The 15,147-nt window shown below is 40.8% G+C and overlaps 1 protein-coding gene across 1 annotated transcript; it reads right to left on the bottom strand.

The window, feature by feature from the left end:
• Positions 1 to 9,147: 9,147 nt before the first annotated feature.
• Positions 9,148 to 11,498, bottom strand: kcnk15 (potassium channel, subfamily K, member 15). Its single transcript, XM_083976056.1, has 2 exons — positions 10,944 to 11,498; positions 9,148 to 10,711 (listed from the first exon to the last, which is right to left on the bottom strand). Exons 1-2 carry the CDS (start codon positions 11,239 to 11,241, stop codon positions 9,702 to 9,704), a joined length of 1,308 nt encoding a protein of 435 aa, XP_083832182.1. The 5' UTR covers positions 11,242 to 11,498; the 3' UTR covers positions 9,148 to 9,701.
• Between the last annotated feature and the right edge of the window lie 3,649 nt (positions 11,499 to 15,147).

Genomic DNA, 15,147 nt, shown 5'->3' with positions numbered 1-15,147 from the left:
ACATCTTATTTAAACACTGCCACAAAAGCCCAGTATAACTGAGCTGTGACCCCAGTACAGCTCAGTTATACGAGTATTCATATACACCTTAATGCTTAAGCAAACTCAGTTCAGACTTAGTTGAAATATAACTTGCCCTGAAAATTACAGGTATCATTTTATCATTTCAATTTGTGTATTAAGGGGTTTCAGTGATTTATGTACCTTATTATTTGGATGTTAGAGTTTGGGTGGGGGGTGGGGACTGTGCCCCATTAGAGCTTTTTTTTTTTAGCAACGCCCCTGGTCTAGAGTCTTTTATTGTCCCAAAGACATTTAATAAGCCAGAGCTATAAAATGTTTGACATCATTGCCTGAAAATGACCAAAAGACACAATCATTGTGTAGATTACTTTTCCATCAAACTCAGTTAGGTTTAGTTATGAAACACTGTGCTTTGGGTTCAAAAGAATAAATCAAAGGATATAGCTTTGTGAAATATGTGATTGTTATTCACTGTCAGTGAAAGTATTCCAGTATTTCTTCCTCCAATTTGTGGGATAAAAACATTAAAACACCTATTGATTTAAAATATTCCAATTCAACAAAAGAAACAACAAACTCAGAAATGATCATAGACTGAACTTATCAAAGGGCTGTTGTGCTGTATTGTATCACACTTAAAGTTATAGTTGGCTATCCTGTTCAGAAATACGTTTTGTTATACTTGGTGAAATGGTCCTTCTATCCTGAGAGTAATCAATACATGATGTAATCAGAAAAAGGAACGAAAATAATCAGACCTCTGTCATTTGTCCACTTAAGACTGAAGCTTACAACGAATATTTATTTATGTTAAATCATCAAATTAATATGGAATAAACACAAAGAAAGTATATTTAAATTTAAAGACTAATTTAATGGCTTTCTTTGAACTTTGAACACAGTTCCTCTCCTGAGAAGTACAAAAAGGCACCAAATCCTCCAAAAGAAATAATAACAAAACCCAGGCCTACATGTGTTGAAGTCATAGACTGTATGGTTGAAGTGAAGGTTGAATATCAAAACCATCAAGACCACTCCAGACCACTTCTGTGCATGTGGCAACATGTATACAGACTACAGTATATATATTTTTCTCCTACCACGCTGGCGTGAATGAACACTTTATGGAGCTGTGCGTGCGCGCTGCGGACATGCACAAAAAAAACACTTTCAGCACATCGCACTGATGTAAATTAAATTTAATGTAGACCAATCGGTTCATTGTAAAACATTAATTTATTGATGTAAATGAGGTGATTTGTGTACAGAGCCCCGAAGCAGCGCTGCTCTTCTGTCCAGTTAACACATGAAGCCACTTTTCATTCAAACAAACTAATCAACAACTAAACAAACATTTAACAACTAATCAATGAGACCAATATTTATTTCCTAAAAAGAATTAAACCAACCGGCGGTAAACCTCTAAAGACATTGCGGGTAATTTAATCAGCTCTCTTTCTTACCCCGGGATGACGACGCAGGTTGACCGGCCGACCACCTCAGGAGACCGGGCTGCTGCCTCTGATATGACCCGCTGGTCCCGGTCATTTGGATAAACTAACCGCATATTGGGTATCTAAACGGTTAATTGCTCGCATGAAAAAATATCAAAAATTAAAAAAGTGATGACTAACAGCGCTACAGCTGGTACATCGGTTTGCCAGGTTTGCCTGCACACATCACCAAAGGTTATGGGTCAGCCGCCCCCGGAAGTAAACAAAACAATGTTAATTGCATTCATTTTTTAACGCGTTAAAATGAATCACCAAAATTAACTTTGACAGCACTAAATAAAATACAAATATGCTATTATATAGCCCACACACTATATAAATACACTATGTGAAGCCATAATCTCTAGAGCTGACAAACCTATTTGTCTGTGAAACAGAAATGGCTCCACTCTCTGAGGCGATGAATGTCTATTTTTCACGACAGCACAGTAAAAGAAATGTCTTTGGTGACACATACCTACACAATCCGCATGCACACACCACATACATACCTACACAAACACACACAGACAAAGACTTGACAGCCTCAGACGCACACATCCATTACTGACTTCCCAATAATAGCCTTTTACAGGCAAATAAAGGGTATTAGTGTAAGAGCTGTAAAACCTGTCACACCTCCTCCAGTTATATGTGTCGGACAGTCAAAAGAGGGATAAAAAAAAAAGGAAAAAAAGAAACATGTCCAATGAGAGATGAAAGAATCGATAAAGGAAAGAGAGAAAGAGTGAAAAGAGAGTGAGATTAGCCACATAGTGCTGTGTACTCACTGGGATGCAAGCAGGCTAATTGCTCAGAGACCAACATAAGGCGCTGGGATGAGAAGCATCAGCAGCTCTGATCGATTGTTAGAAGTTGTGGTGATATATGTGCATTGTGGTGGCGTTTGTGGTGGTGGGGGGGTGGAAAACACATCTGGTCCACAGGGATGATGCAGTTTATCAGATAGCCATCAGACATTCACAGCAGAGGCAGTGCTCTGATTCTTAACATAAGCAAGAGCAGCACTAACAACACAGTGTAAAGCTACAAAGCAAACAAGTTCTTAAGTAAAAGTCTAATATCTGCAAAATGAACTTAAGGCTGGTTTATATTGTGATGAATCACTCTCTGCTGTAGAACTAGTTCATGTCTGGATTTCTGGTCCACAGCTTCTTTGGGGTTCACTCCCACCACTTTCTTCAGTGTTGTTATTAGTTACGGGACAGTAAGTAAGACACAGGTGAACATGGTGGAGCAATGAACAGTTCAAGAGCCAGTTATTTCCCTGATGAGCTGGTGGAGACCAAAAACAGAGCTACAGAGTGGTCAGAAACACAACACAATGTAAAAATAGCACTATAGCAGTAGGTTCGTTACCTTTAATTGTCGGTGCAAGCTATTTTTAGAATGGCGGAGCAGAACCGCGAGCTGCTCAGAGCTACGCTACAGAGGCTAATGGGATTTCTTGGTTTCCCTCATCAAACTCATCAAATATAGGCTACAATCCAAAAACTCAAAAACGCTCTCGTGGACAAGCTGTGACCTGCACATTCACCACGCTATGAGATAATAACAACGTTGCGAGAGGGAGTCGTTTTCTAAGTAAATTCATGCAAAACCGCTGATGCACATTCACGTCGGGGGCAGTTTTTCAGCAAGCAGTCTCTGCATTTGCCTTGAAAACAACTCTGTCTCGTAACGTTCCATTATTATCTCATAGCGTGGTGATTGTGCAGGTCACAACTTGTCTACTAGAGCGTTTTGGAGTTGTTGGGTTGTGTATTTGATGAGTTTGATGAGGGAAACCAAGAAATCCCATTAGCCTCCATAGCGTAGCTCTGAGCAGCTCGCGGCTCTGCTCCGCCGTTCTAAAAATAGCTCGCATCGACAATTAAAGGTAACGAACCTACTGCTATGACTGTAGGGATTATGGCAATGGGCCAATTTGCCAAAATGTTGAACTATCCCTTTAAAGTCCTGCAATTTACTCAGGCAAGAGTAGCTATAAACACTGAACACTGTAGTGTTGATGAAGGTTTACTATTGTCAGTGGTACCGGTGTAAATGTGGCTGTGTGTGTAAATGTGATGTTTGCGAGGGTTGTGAAGTGAAACAAAGACAAGAAAAAAAGAAAAAGAGCTGGCTTGGGTGAGGCTGAGGGTGCTGGCACGATGCAGAGAGGCAGAGATGATCAGAGGCAGGGTTTAAGTAACCTGCAGAGCTCTGGGCTCATGGTGCGCTGCATCAGGCTCATACAGGTAACACACACAGTAGGGGCCGTCACACTATTGTATTACACTGTAGCTTGGTGCTCCAAATATGCTGGCATCTGAGTTACTTTCTACCTCTGGATACTTGTTTCTAACAGGTAGTAATCAAGATTCAACGAAATTGTATCAGTGATTATTTAGATGATTGTATCAGTTTAAGTGATTATATGTCAGTGGGAGGCAGTAGATGTGAGGCGTTGTGTCGTTTGTTAATCACAGGGCAGTAGACAAAAAAAAAATCATAATTTACACTGCCACAATGAACGATGAGTATTGGCTATAAAAGATCCCACTTTTCATCCTCAGCCACCTAATTCCATTTCACACACAGATCAGTTGTATCAGTGGCAGATCATCCTCATTTAAAACCATTAATGGCTTTCCTGCAGAGAATTCAGTGCAGTGGATGTGATTATTTTGTCCCACCCCCCACTTTTTTTTATTTTTTATGTGTGGGTCGTGTCCAATTTATTTGCTCACATATCAGTTTGAAGTAAGTGTTAAATCATTGTGTTGTCTGAGCTGCGCCACGGCGAGCTCTGTCAACATTTGTAGTGAAATGAACGATCCGAAATCTCATATTGGCACTGGCCTGTTCTCTGGTTTCCATTCACAAAGGTCCTAATTGTTATTCATCATCATTTACCTCCATCTCATACTCAGATCAGTCGTGGCAGGGGTAAAGAGGATGGGGAGGTGGGGAGTGAAGAGGCTGGGGAGGTGGGGAGTTTGTGGGGGGCTGGGGGTGACGGCACACAAGCTACAGCTGGGCAAACATAGGAGGCACATTGTGTGAGCCAACTGGAGCGCCACTGCCTCTCAGCGGCGACTGCTAGAGCGGCATGACCAATGGATGGATCTTCCACCAACACTAAAATGAGTCACATCTCCTTTTATTTTTTTTATCATGGCTCCATGCCAGGTCCTCAGAGTGAGGAATAGGACACATTGAGTCAGGAAACTTACAGGAAGTGATTAAGGACATGTAAGAATAAAAAGTTCTTCAATGGATTCAGCTACATCTGACATAATTCTGCAAAAAATAATATTTTATTCAATATGAACAGATTATTGTCCACTTGCAATTAATAAGGTGTGAAATTAACTACAGTCTGTCTCATGATACTGTATTCAAATGGATTAAAACCTAGAAAATGTGAATGAGATGGAAAGAAAAAGGAAATGAGAGTGGAGCAGGAAATAAATTCCACTGCTGCCAGGCAAGGTACATCAGAGAAAATATAATAAGGAGAATTTAGCACAGCATTGACAAGTGAAGGCAATGAAGATGAATGGAAAGTGACTGCAAACAAAATTAATATCTGCTTTATTCTTGTTGTTTTGCATCCCTGATAAATTCAAAAGAGGAAAAACGTGGCGTTATGTCCTATCAAAGTTCAAATCAAATTAAAAATAATGTGCATCATCAGCCAATCACGTTTCCTTCAATCCATCATTATGTGTCTCAGAGGGAACATTATGCAGTTTGATAAACACCAGGGCTGCATGCGGCGTGAACACGTGCACTATCATCAGTGTCATATCTCACAATAAAGATATTGGACAGGGGTTTGTAGAGTGAAGGCAATAAAGATTCGGTCTAATGCATGCTTTTTCTTACAGTCGTCAGTTGCTAAATAGAACAGATCATTTAAAACTAACCCGTTATCTGCACTTCACAAGACTGCAAACCTCATCTCATGACATATTATGCTATACATGTATTTACATATGAGGGAAAAACAAACAACCACACAGAAAAGTGACAGCGACATCCAGTGCAAGGCGGAAAAAATTAATAACAAGAGACTTAAGGTGAATAACAGAAAGCATACACCAGGCTGCATTTCATATCAAGATTAATATGCAAAAACCCACAGAAGACTATAATTATCTCTCCAAAGATTACTGGCACCAGCTCCCATTGTGATGAAGCTCTATTTGATTATCCCCTCCAAGATCTAACACCATACTTTGATCCATGTCCTCACACCCTCACAAAAGCTAAAATTGTTTGGGCGTATAATGAAATGGCTACATAAGATGAAGGGATACCTCTGTCTCTGTTACTAGGGGGAATTTGCTTTATGATATGCTAATGCATTAAGGGGAAGAAATAAGTGGAAAATGCTGCAATGATAACTGTACTGTACGGTACAAAAAAATTTGAATTAGCAGCAGGTTTGTACTTTGAAACTCATCCTTTTTAACCCAAACCTCTTATCCCAGCATGTCTGAGTGAGAGTAGCATGTGAAGTGGTCATCCATAGAGCACCATGCCATGTAATTCGTAACCGTTTAAATTCTGTGTTATGAAAAGTTCAGCCATCTTTGCTGTAGTTAATCCATCAATCTAAAATGAGAAGCATTCTGGTTTTGTGCCAACATGTTCTTTGTACCACTCACGCAGCTGGTTTTCATAACTGGTTCCAGGAAAATTATATAGTTCAATCAATGTATTCGTACAAACAATGTAGTCTAATTTGTATTAGAAAGGATAGCTACAAATGTTGATTTGACAGATATTGATTGTTTAATGAAATTATATGGCAACAAGGCAAGTCAATGAGAAAAGGGTCCATGTCCTGCTGCACTGGATGCTTATCATCCAGTGCAGCAGCGCTCGTGGAGTTACTTTTTGTATTTTCCTTTTACTTCATGTTTAAAACAGTGACACGATGTGGATCCTATCTGAGTTTATGATGCATATGCATAAACTTTGCCTCTGTGCTGCTGTTGAATATGGACACACATGGAGTGATCACCTCTTTAGTTCACATTATAAACATTTGTCAAAGCAACACCTAATGTTGAACATGCATGTCTATATGATGGAGTCAGTAGGAGACAAAGGAAAATGAAAGCGATGATGAAAATGTTCAGCCTGTGACACCTCATCTCATAGAATATCATATAACATTGTGGTGAATATTAATCACACTATAGGTATTGGTATTAATGATTGTGATCCTGGCGTAATTCTATGGTCTAATCTTCACACAAGCATCAATTTGGACAGTAAGATTATTTCTGATGTGAATCCAGTGTGATACTGTGTATAAATGATATTGGTACAACAATAAAAGTAATTTGACATGTAGGTTTTTGATTGCACTTTTGTGAGCTAGTTTGGCCTGTGGCCTCGACTACCATGCCCCTCACACCAGAAGTTTCCAGGTTTAGACTTAAAGTGGGTTGGAGGTTAAAATCAGATTTCTGTAACATAATGATGTTTTATCATTATGACTTCTTCCTGTGGGTGTTGTTGTGCCACATTTCTTCAATTAAATCAAACTACACTTTCACAGATGAACAGAGGGATGAACATCAGCCACCTCACTGCTGCCACATGGGTATATACTGCCCTCTAGTGGCTTCATCTTTCTTCTCTGATTATTCTATGTGACTTTCTTCAAACATCCCCAAAGGTCTCTCCCCTGCAGAGGGCCCCCTTGTCAAAGTTATTGTATCGTAATTCACCTCTTTTCTCTTCTCTCTCTCTCTGTCGTAAGGCTGCACAGACTGACTATTATTACTCCTTAATATTTACAGATGAAACCAACACATTGCACGATCTGACTTGTTGCACACAATAAAGAAAGGTTCATAAGTGGAGCATATGATGTGACAGGGTAAGGAAGAGCATAAACGTCCCTGTTTCTACCCCCAAGCAAGCAGCACACAGCAGATGGCATTTCATAACCAATCACCATTTCAGATTCTATTGCCCAATCAGTTTTACATTTATATGTAAAGTAGCCTACTTTTCCAGCAGATCAACAGATGGCTTGAAATGTATGCTTGGGGACACTTATGTGAAGACTTCATGATGTCTATTCCTCATTCCAAACTGAAAACAGGTTTTAAAAATAGCAAAGAGGAGGTAATGTGCAGATGTTGAAGACACATGATGTGATTTTATCTCATCACAGTTGAAGGTGGTGGGGTGTTTAATGGCTTGAAATATCGGCAAGGCTATTGCACTTGGAATAGAGATGTTTTTCTTCTTTGGTTGTTTATGGACGTTTTATTATTTACTGCATTTATCAAACAGATGGAGGCACTGGGAGGGTTAGACACAGGCCAATGTGTACACTTTTGTCAATATAAATGGGAGACAACGCGCTCAACTCCCATGAACAAAAACAAAAACTGTGTGCTGAATTTCGTCTGTGTGGCAAATAAATCTTTAAACTTGGAGTGCTGTATCTTACATTTTTTGAACTTTTCACCTTTGTCAAGCCATGGACACACAACCCACTCACTCACTCACTCACTCACTCACTCACTCACTCACTCACTCACTCACTCACTCACTCACTCACTCACATACACACATAAACACATACAGATGCACATATACATACTCATAGTAGTTTAATCTATAACAACACATTATATTTTCATGATAGAAAGATGGGGTTATCGTTTTTTAATAAAAAACAATACACCATATTATAACAACAACAACATAGTAACTACAGTTTTCAGATAAATGTAGTATAAGGAAGTATAAGGAGTATTAAGAACAACATTTGCCAGTGAGGTACAAGTACCTGTAAAAACAATATAGTCTGCTTGAGTAAACATTTTTTATTCCAGTAATTTGCGGATCAAAAATGTCAAGAATTGTGTTACAACTGTGATAAATTTGATTAAAAGTCTTTTTTTTTTAGGTTACATACATAAACATAAACGTGTGTTTAAACAGCATTTACATGACCACAGCCACTATTTGTGTTTTGGTTCAATAAAGCTCAACAAAGACTTTTAACCTGAATGAAAGCTCCCTAAAAATAGTATCATTATTATTCACCCAATTTTATTTACACGCCTTTCCTCTGTTCATCTCCTGTGGTGTGAGCCTTGCAGCAGAAAAGGAAGGAAGTAGAGTTAAGGCCCTTGGGTCCTCTTTTTAAATCAAAAATAAAGGAGTCCTGGTAGATTGAAGCAGAACGACGGAAGACAAAAGAACACATGAGCTTAAAAACGTCACATTAATGTGATTTGATCAGCTAATAAACTTTTACAAAAATAAATACGCACACATTTATTAGTGGTCCTTTCCTTTGGTTTAATAAAACGAATACTCTTAGAGACTCACACATGTGAATGTGACTACAAGCCAAGTCGACAAGGAAACAACACCTCCCTCCCTGGCTGGAAAATGGCAACTCTTCCCTGACTGTGGGAAGTTCACTTGCAGCCTGCTACATATCTTTTGTGCTACATCCATTAAAATATGAACCAGTCATGTAACAAACACAATCTCTTTAGAGTGCATCAGTGCTGAACGACGCACACAAAGGTTACTCTGACCTTCCAATAAATAGTAATAAAGGGATTTATTAAATTCACTGAGCTAAGAAGCCACATATCTTATGTGCTTGATCGAAGTTCTTTAAGGCTTTTTTTTTCTATATAAAAGTATAATGACATCTTCTAGGTATGGCATGAAAAATTTAGGGTTTTGTCTAAAGCAGGAGCAGACTCCACTTGGGATTATTCACATACCTCCACTGGATAGTTATACAGTCATTAATAAGCACTATATCCAAAATACTTTTGTTAAAACTGTATATTAAAAGCCCAATCTCTTACATCTTTACATAGCACTCGTGCATTCACATTGTGTGCTATACATTCTCTTTAGCATGCACTGCACTTTGGCTTACATGCGAGGAAAAGAAGCAGAAGCACAAACGTAAATAAATAACTGCATGATAAAAGAGGAAATCAAATCTCATCTTTGCTTTACAAATCATCAACGGCCACAACAGACAACTTATTCAGTAAATAGAATCATTGTCTTCTGACATGCACGAAAGAGGTGCAACACAAAATACAGTGTGATTGAAAATGCTGTGTACAGTCAGTCAGTGCAAACACTCTCCCATCACTATAGAAATCTTCACACTGACTTCCTCCTGGATCGGGGGAACTCCCGGAAGTTATGCCCAGGTGAGGGCGTGCTTCCCGGGGAAGAGAGTCCAGTGTTGTCCCTGGACCCCGGCGAGCAGCCTGGGATCCTATAGGACACTGAGTTGTAATAAACAGAATTGATGTGGCAGCCGTGGTGTTCACTGTGAGACATCAGAGGACTATCACAAATCCCTAAGCGGTAGCAGACGCAGGAGCAGAGGGAGCTGAGGCTCGAGTCCGGTCTGTGTTTTCCTGCCTTGATCTGAAAATGCAGCCTGTTTCTGCAGGGGCTTCTCTGCCTCTCCTGATCCTCTGCTGGGGAGGCGATGAGGTTGGTGCGGCTGGTTCCCTCCTCCATCGGGAGGAAGAGCGTGCTGTGGCTGCGGCTGTGCACTGCGTTGCTCCTGTTCCTCTCCCTGTGGCTGCCTCTGCTCTGTTCACCCACAACATGGAGACCCACGGCCCCGTCCAAAAGGCCTCTGTCCCTCTTCAGTGATGCCCTCTCTTGTGCATCCCTCCTCTCATCCTCAGTGTTCATGGTGAGGAAGCGAAGCACCACCAAATTGAGGAAGGCCCCGATCACAGTCAGGCCCACCAGGATGTACATGAAACTGAACGCCACGTAGGGGGTTTTCTCCTGGAGGTCCTCCTTTTTCTGCAGGGCCACAAAGTCCCCAAAGCCGATGGTGGTGAGTGTGATGAAGCAGTAGTAGTACGCGTGGAAGAAGCTCCATCCCTCAAAGTGGGAGAAAGCTGCAGCTCCCACACACAGAGTCCCAATGCAGGACAGGAAGCCGACCAGGACCATGTTCTCCATGGACACCTCGGTGCGTCGAAAGCCCATGCACTGCTTCGCCTTGTGGAGGAGATAACGGACAAATGTGTTCATCCTTTCTCCCAGGCTCTGAAACATGACCAAAGTGAGAGGGATGCCCAGCACGGCGTAGAACATGCAGAAGACCTTTCCTGCATCTGTGCCTGGTGCTGCATGCCCATAACCTGAATGCAGAGGGATGAGAATTAGACTGTGACTCATATACTGTGGGAATGCATGGGTGGCAAAACACACATTCATTGTTTACACATGATTTTGTCATTAAAACAAGCCTTAAATATATTGTATAAGTCACATAAATAAGCTGCATTTACCTCCTCCAGTGTAAATAATACTACAGCAACTGAGTAAAAGCAGAAGAAACAGAACAAAGATGGATGCATCACATTAACTTACCAATGGTGGTGATGACTGTTATGGCAAAGTAAAAAGAACCAGCAAATTTCCACTGTCTCCCGGCGCGATGGGGCTCCGCTTGCAGCACCACTCGCTCGATTTCGCGGTAGTCGTCCTCGGAGAAGCGATACTTCTTCTTCATCTCGTTGCGCTTCTGCTCCAGGATGCGTCTGCGGGAGCTCTCCGTCTCCGACTCCAGCGCGTCAAACACCGCGGCGCCGACCAGCAAGTAGGAGAACATGCAGAGGATGAGCGACAAGGTCCGCACGTTTTGCTTCTTCATCCTCGGCGTCGGCATGAAAAGTCGGGGAGCAGATTGGCACAGTTACAGGTGGTGATGGTGGTGGTACTGCTCTCCCGCGTATGGACTCCACATTGGTGGTGCAGCCTGTTGCGTGAAACGTAGTATCGTATACGGAGAGGCGCGCGTAGTGAAATCAAACCTGGAAACGTGTCTCACCGGGTTTAAATGTCTTATCGATGTAAAAACGCTCATACTCTGCGGTGCGCATCGATAGATGCTCTAGACTCGGTCATCTGTTAAACTCAAGTGGCTTCAGCTCGTCTCTTCGCATGCGCAAACCACACGCCAGTAAAAAAAAAAAAAAAAAAAAAAAAAAAGGTGTGTGTAACGTAACAGATGTTTATGACACCTAGTGAGAAGTGACGACAGTGTTCGGGTTCATCACACCTGTGTGCAACAAGTCAGGTCCCGACTCGACCCGGCAGATACCAATCTAACACGAGGAGGAGGAGGAGGAGGAGGAGGAGGAGGGGAGGGAGGGAGGGAGTGGGAGGGGGGTGGGTACCATGGACAGAGACCAGGGTCTCACACTTGAACTGGTGTTAAAGACTGAGTAGTCTATCTTGAGCTGTGTATCCACAGGAACATGGACACCTGTGGTTTAGACGGTTGAGAGGACAAGTCATCTGGAGCTGAATAGCCTGTATAATTATTGGAATAATAAATGTAGCTGTTAAACAGAGGCATCAACACAAAGCCAAATGTAAAGTTTGTGAAGTTTATCTATCTATCTATCTATCTATCTATCTATCTATCTATCTATCTATCTATCTATCTATCTATCTATCTATCTATCTATCTATCTATCTATTTCTTCATACCCATGGCAACTAAAATTAGGAGTCCTGTTTGAGCTCTGATTAAATACTGATAAGCCTGTCTGAAAAATGGGTGATGAAGACAAATTAAATTGAGTCAGTAAGTTTTTGAGATAGCCTATTGTTATAATGTCAGCCCATGTTTATTACCCATTAATACCCATCTTAATAATAATGATAATATCTGTGATTAAAATTGCTTTACAAACCATAAACCAAGCAAGATATACATACATGCATTATATTCACATACGCACAGACATATATAAATACTATGTATAAATAAAAATATACGTATGCACATGTGTGACGCATATAAAGTCTGCATCTTAAAAATAGACACAGGTCATGTCAGTGTGAGCTGTGCAGCAGAGATAGATGCACATTTACTGGTCGGTCTCAGTGGTTTCAGTCTTGTCACTTTGAAAGCATAGATATATGTTTGTGTCACATTTGTGAACTGGTGCATGCAATACAGTGGCCGAATTAACAACATTGCAACACTGGATCCTTCTGGAAACATACTGTAGCTGGTGCTGGTTGCCGTGGTTACTTAAACCGAGAAGCACACACAGACTTGGGGACTGTCAGGGAGGTTGAAGCTAATATGTTAAGCGCCATGATCCTGGCCTGCTGCATGCCGCCGTTCAGGGAGTCATGTTGTTGTTGCCACTGCATCACAGTGTGTGGACCGGTTTTTAACATGTCAAAAACGTGTGAATGAAGTTGTATCGGATACAAAGCGAATAGAAGCAGCCTCATCGTGTCACAGTGGGCATTAACAGCACAAACAGGGCATCGCAGGTGGATCATTGTGTCCTCTTTTGTTCCTCTCCAAAAGAGCAACCTGCTCTTCGTGGCCCTGTTTTGCTGTTAAGTGGCTAAATCAGCACACTTATATCCCTGTTGTGATTCAAATCAGCTCTCCATAAATCAATTACATCTCAGCCGATAAGAGAGGGACCTGAAACCCTAATAGCCACCCATCAATCCACACAGATTGTATTTGCATCCTTTTCAAAAGCCCAAGGACCTGGCACAGAGTGAGGGGGCCCATCAATCCACATTGGAGCTGTGCTTGAGGATAAGTATTTTGACTCAACGAGATGCTTCATTGATTTAGTTCTCTACTCTCAGGTACATTCATTATTGCATGCACATATTACCCTGTAATTTACGGGGAACAATGACAACTGGAAACTGCGACTTCTGAGGAAATTGTGGTGAAATTGCAGGTTTTCGCACTAGCTGAAGTTAAACTGCCTTGTGGCTTTGAATGTGTTTGAAGAAGCAGTTGAAGTAGCATAAAGAGATGAAAAAAGGAAGCAGTGAAACGTTTAGTCAAGTGCACATAGAAACTGAGCTGCACTGCCTCTTGCATGGCCAACATGAGTGGCATCAACATACATGCAATCTCCTCATCACCCATGCATCATTACCTGGTCTCCTGCACCTGTTACACACAGACTCCACCATCACCACCTATACCTGGCTGACATATAATATAAACAACACATGCAGGCATAATAGATGAATATAATATATTCCTAGTCCTACAAATAAAGAAAGCAAACATAAAGGTCAAATTCTATTATACTACATTTCTTTGGCAGAAATTTGTAAAATAAACATGTTTTTTTTTTAATCTGAAAATCAAAAAGACAACCTCAGTGTCTGAAGGGATGCTGAGAATATGCAGATGGTACAAAAACCATTTTGAAGATGCACATGGCATCACACAGAGAAAAGAGGACCTTGTGCCTGAAGGCACATTTCTCCACTAAATAAAAACCCATCTGCCAATTCTGCAACAACAACAAAAATGCAAATCTGGCAAAATCCTAGAGGGAGGCTTATAAAAATTAAGCTCCTCTGTAAAAGCCAAACTTTAAGAATGGGAGGGGAGTCTTTAGCAAGGAACAGCAGCTGTGCTTTGACAAGGATAGGAGACAATTACAGACAGGGACAATAGAGAAGTGCAAGATTAGGAAGCAGAGAGAGGATTCGTGTGCAGACAAACCTGTTGTCAGTCAGTGAAAAGAGATGAGGACCTGATGACACCAAGATTCAGACAGATGTGAATTTAACTGCAGCAGATTGAGATAATGATCTGCTGACTGGCTTTTTACTCGCAGATTTGATTAGTCAGGACATGTATTTAAAAAAACGAATTTTCAGTTCACGGAAGAATGGGCTGAAGTGCTGAAAATTGCCAAAGAAATATTAGAACGACCTAAAGTGCTGTTTTGTTTATTATTTCTAATTGACACTGGTTTATTTATATCCCATTTAATAAGGATAGTATAGGATGCAGCCATATTTTACTCAGACTTGACCACCGTTAACACCCCCGTATTCACAAAGCACCACTGTAGACTACAGCAATACTTCGATTAACACTGAAAGTTTCTAATGAAAGGTTTTCCCCTATGTCCAATTAACAAAGCAGCTGAAACCAACATTTACCAAAAGACTCATAAGTTAAACGTGTTCAATCCATTTTTATAGACGACTTCGATTGCAAGAACCATAGAAACTGGCTGATGAGAGGCCGGTCTGTGCCAGTTAAATTTAGGTACAACAACCCCTATATTGTCAGAGTAAAAGTACAAAGTAGTAGAAAACAGAAACACTAAGGTGGGATGCAAGTGCCTCAATTAGATATTTAATTCATATTTACAAGCACAATCATTCTGCTGACTCTGAATATTTCTCAATCTGTGCCACAGATCTGTGCGTACATTAATAAAACAAGTCATTCTTACATTCACAAAGCATCGACCATTAAGTGTAATAAACAGTTTGGCTCCCTAAAACTGTGACTTTGTCTATAACAGCTGGTGCTGTTATCGACACTCTCTGTTCACACTGTTGATTGTTTTGATTAAACAGCGCTACAGATGTCCCCTGTGACTGATTTGCACTCACTTTAAATCTTCATTAGCTGAAACATTCTGCTAGTTTTAATGCTGCTCCTTAAGTTTTGATGGTGCTTGAGTAAATCAGCTTTGAACTAGGTTAGTATAAGGACTCTGGAGGGATAAGCTCATGTAACGATCCTGTGGAGCAGAGTTCAATCAGA

This window comes from Trachurus trachurus (assembly GCF_905171665.1).
Source record: "Trachurus trachurus genome assembly, chromosome: 7".
Taxonomy (NCBI): domain Eukaryota; kingdom Metazoa; phylum Chordata; class Actinopteri; order Carangiformes; family Carangidae; genus Trachurus; species Trachurus trachurus.
The sequence above is the reverse complement of the archived record's forward strand: the minus strand, read 5'-3'. Positions and strand labels throughout refer to the sequence as shown.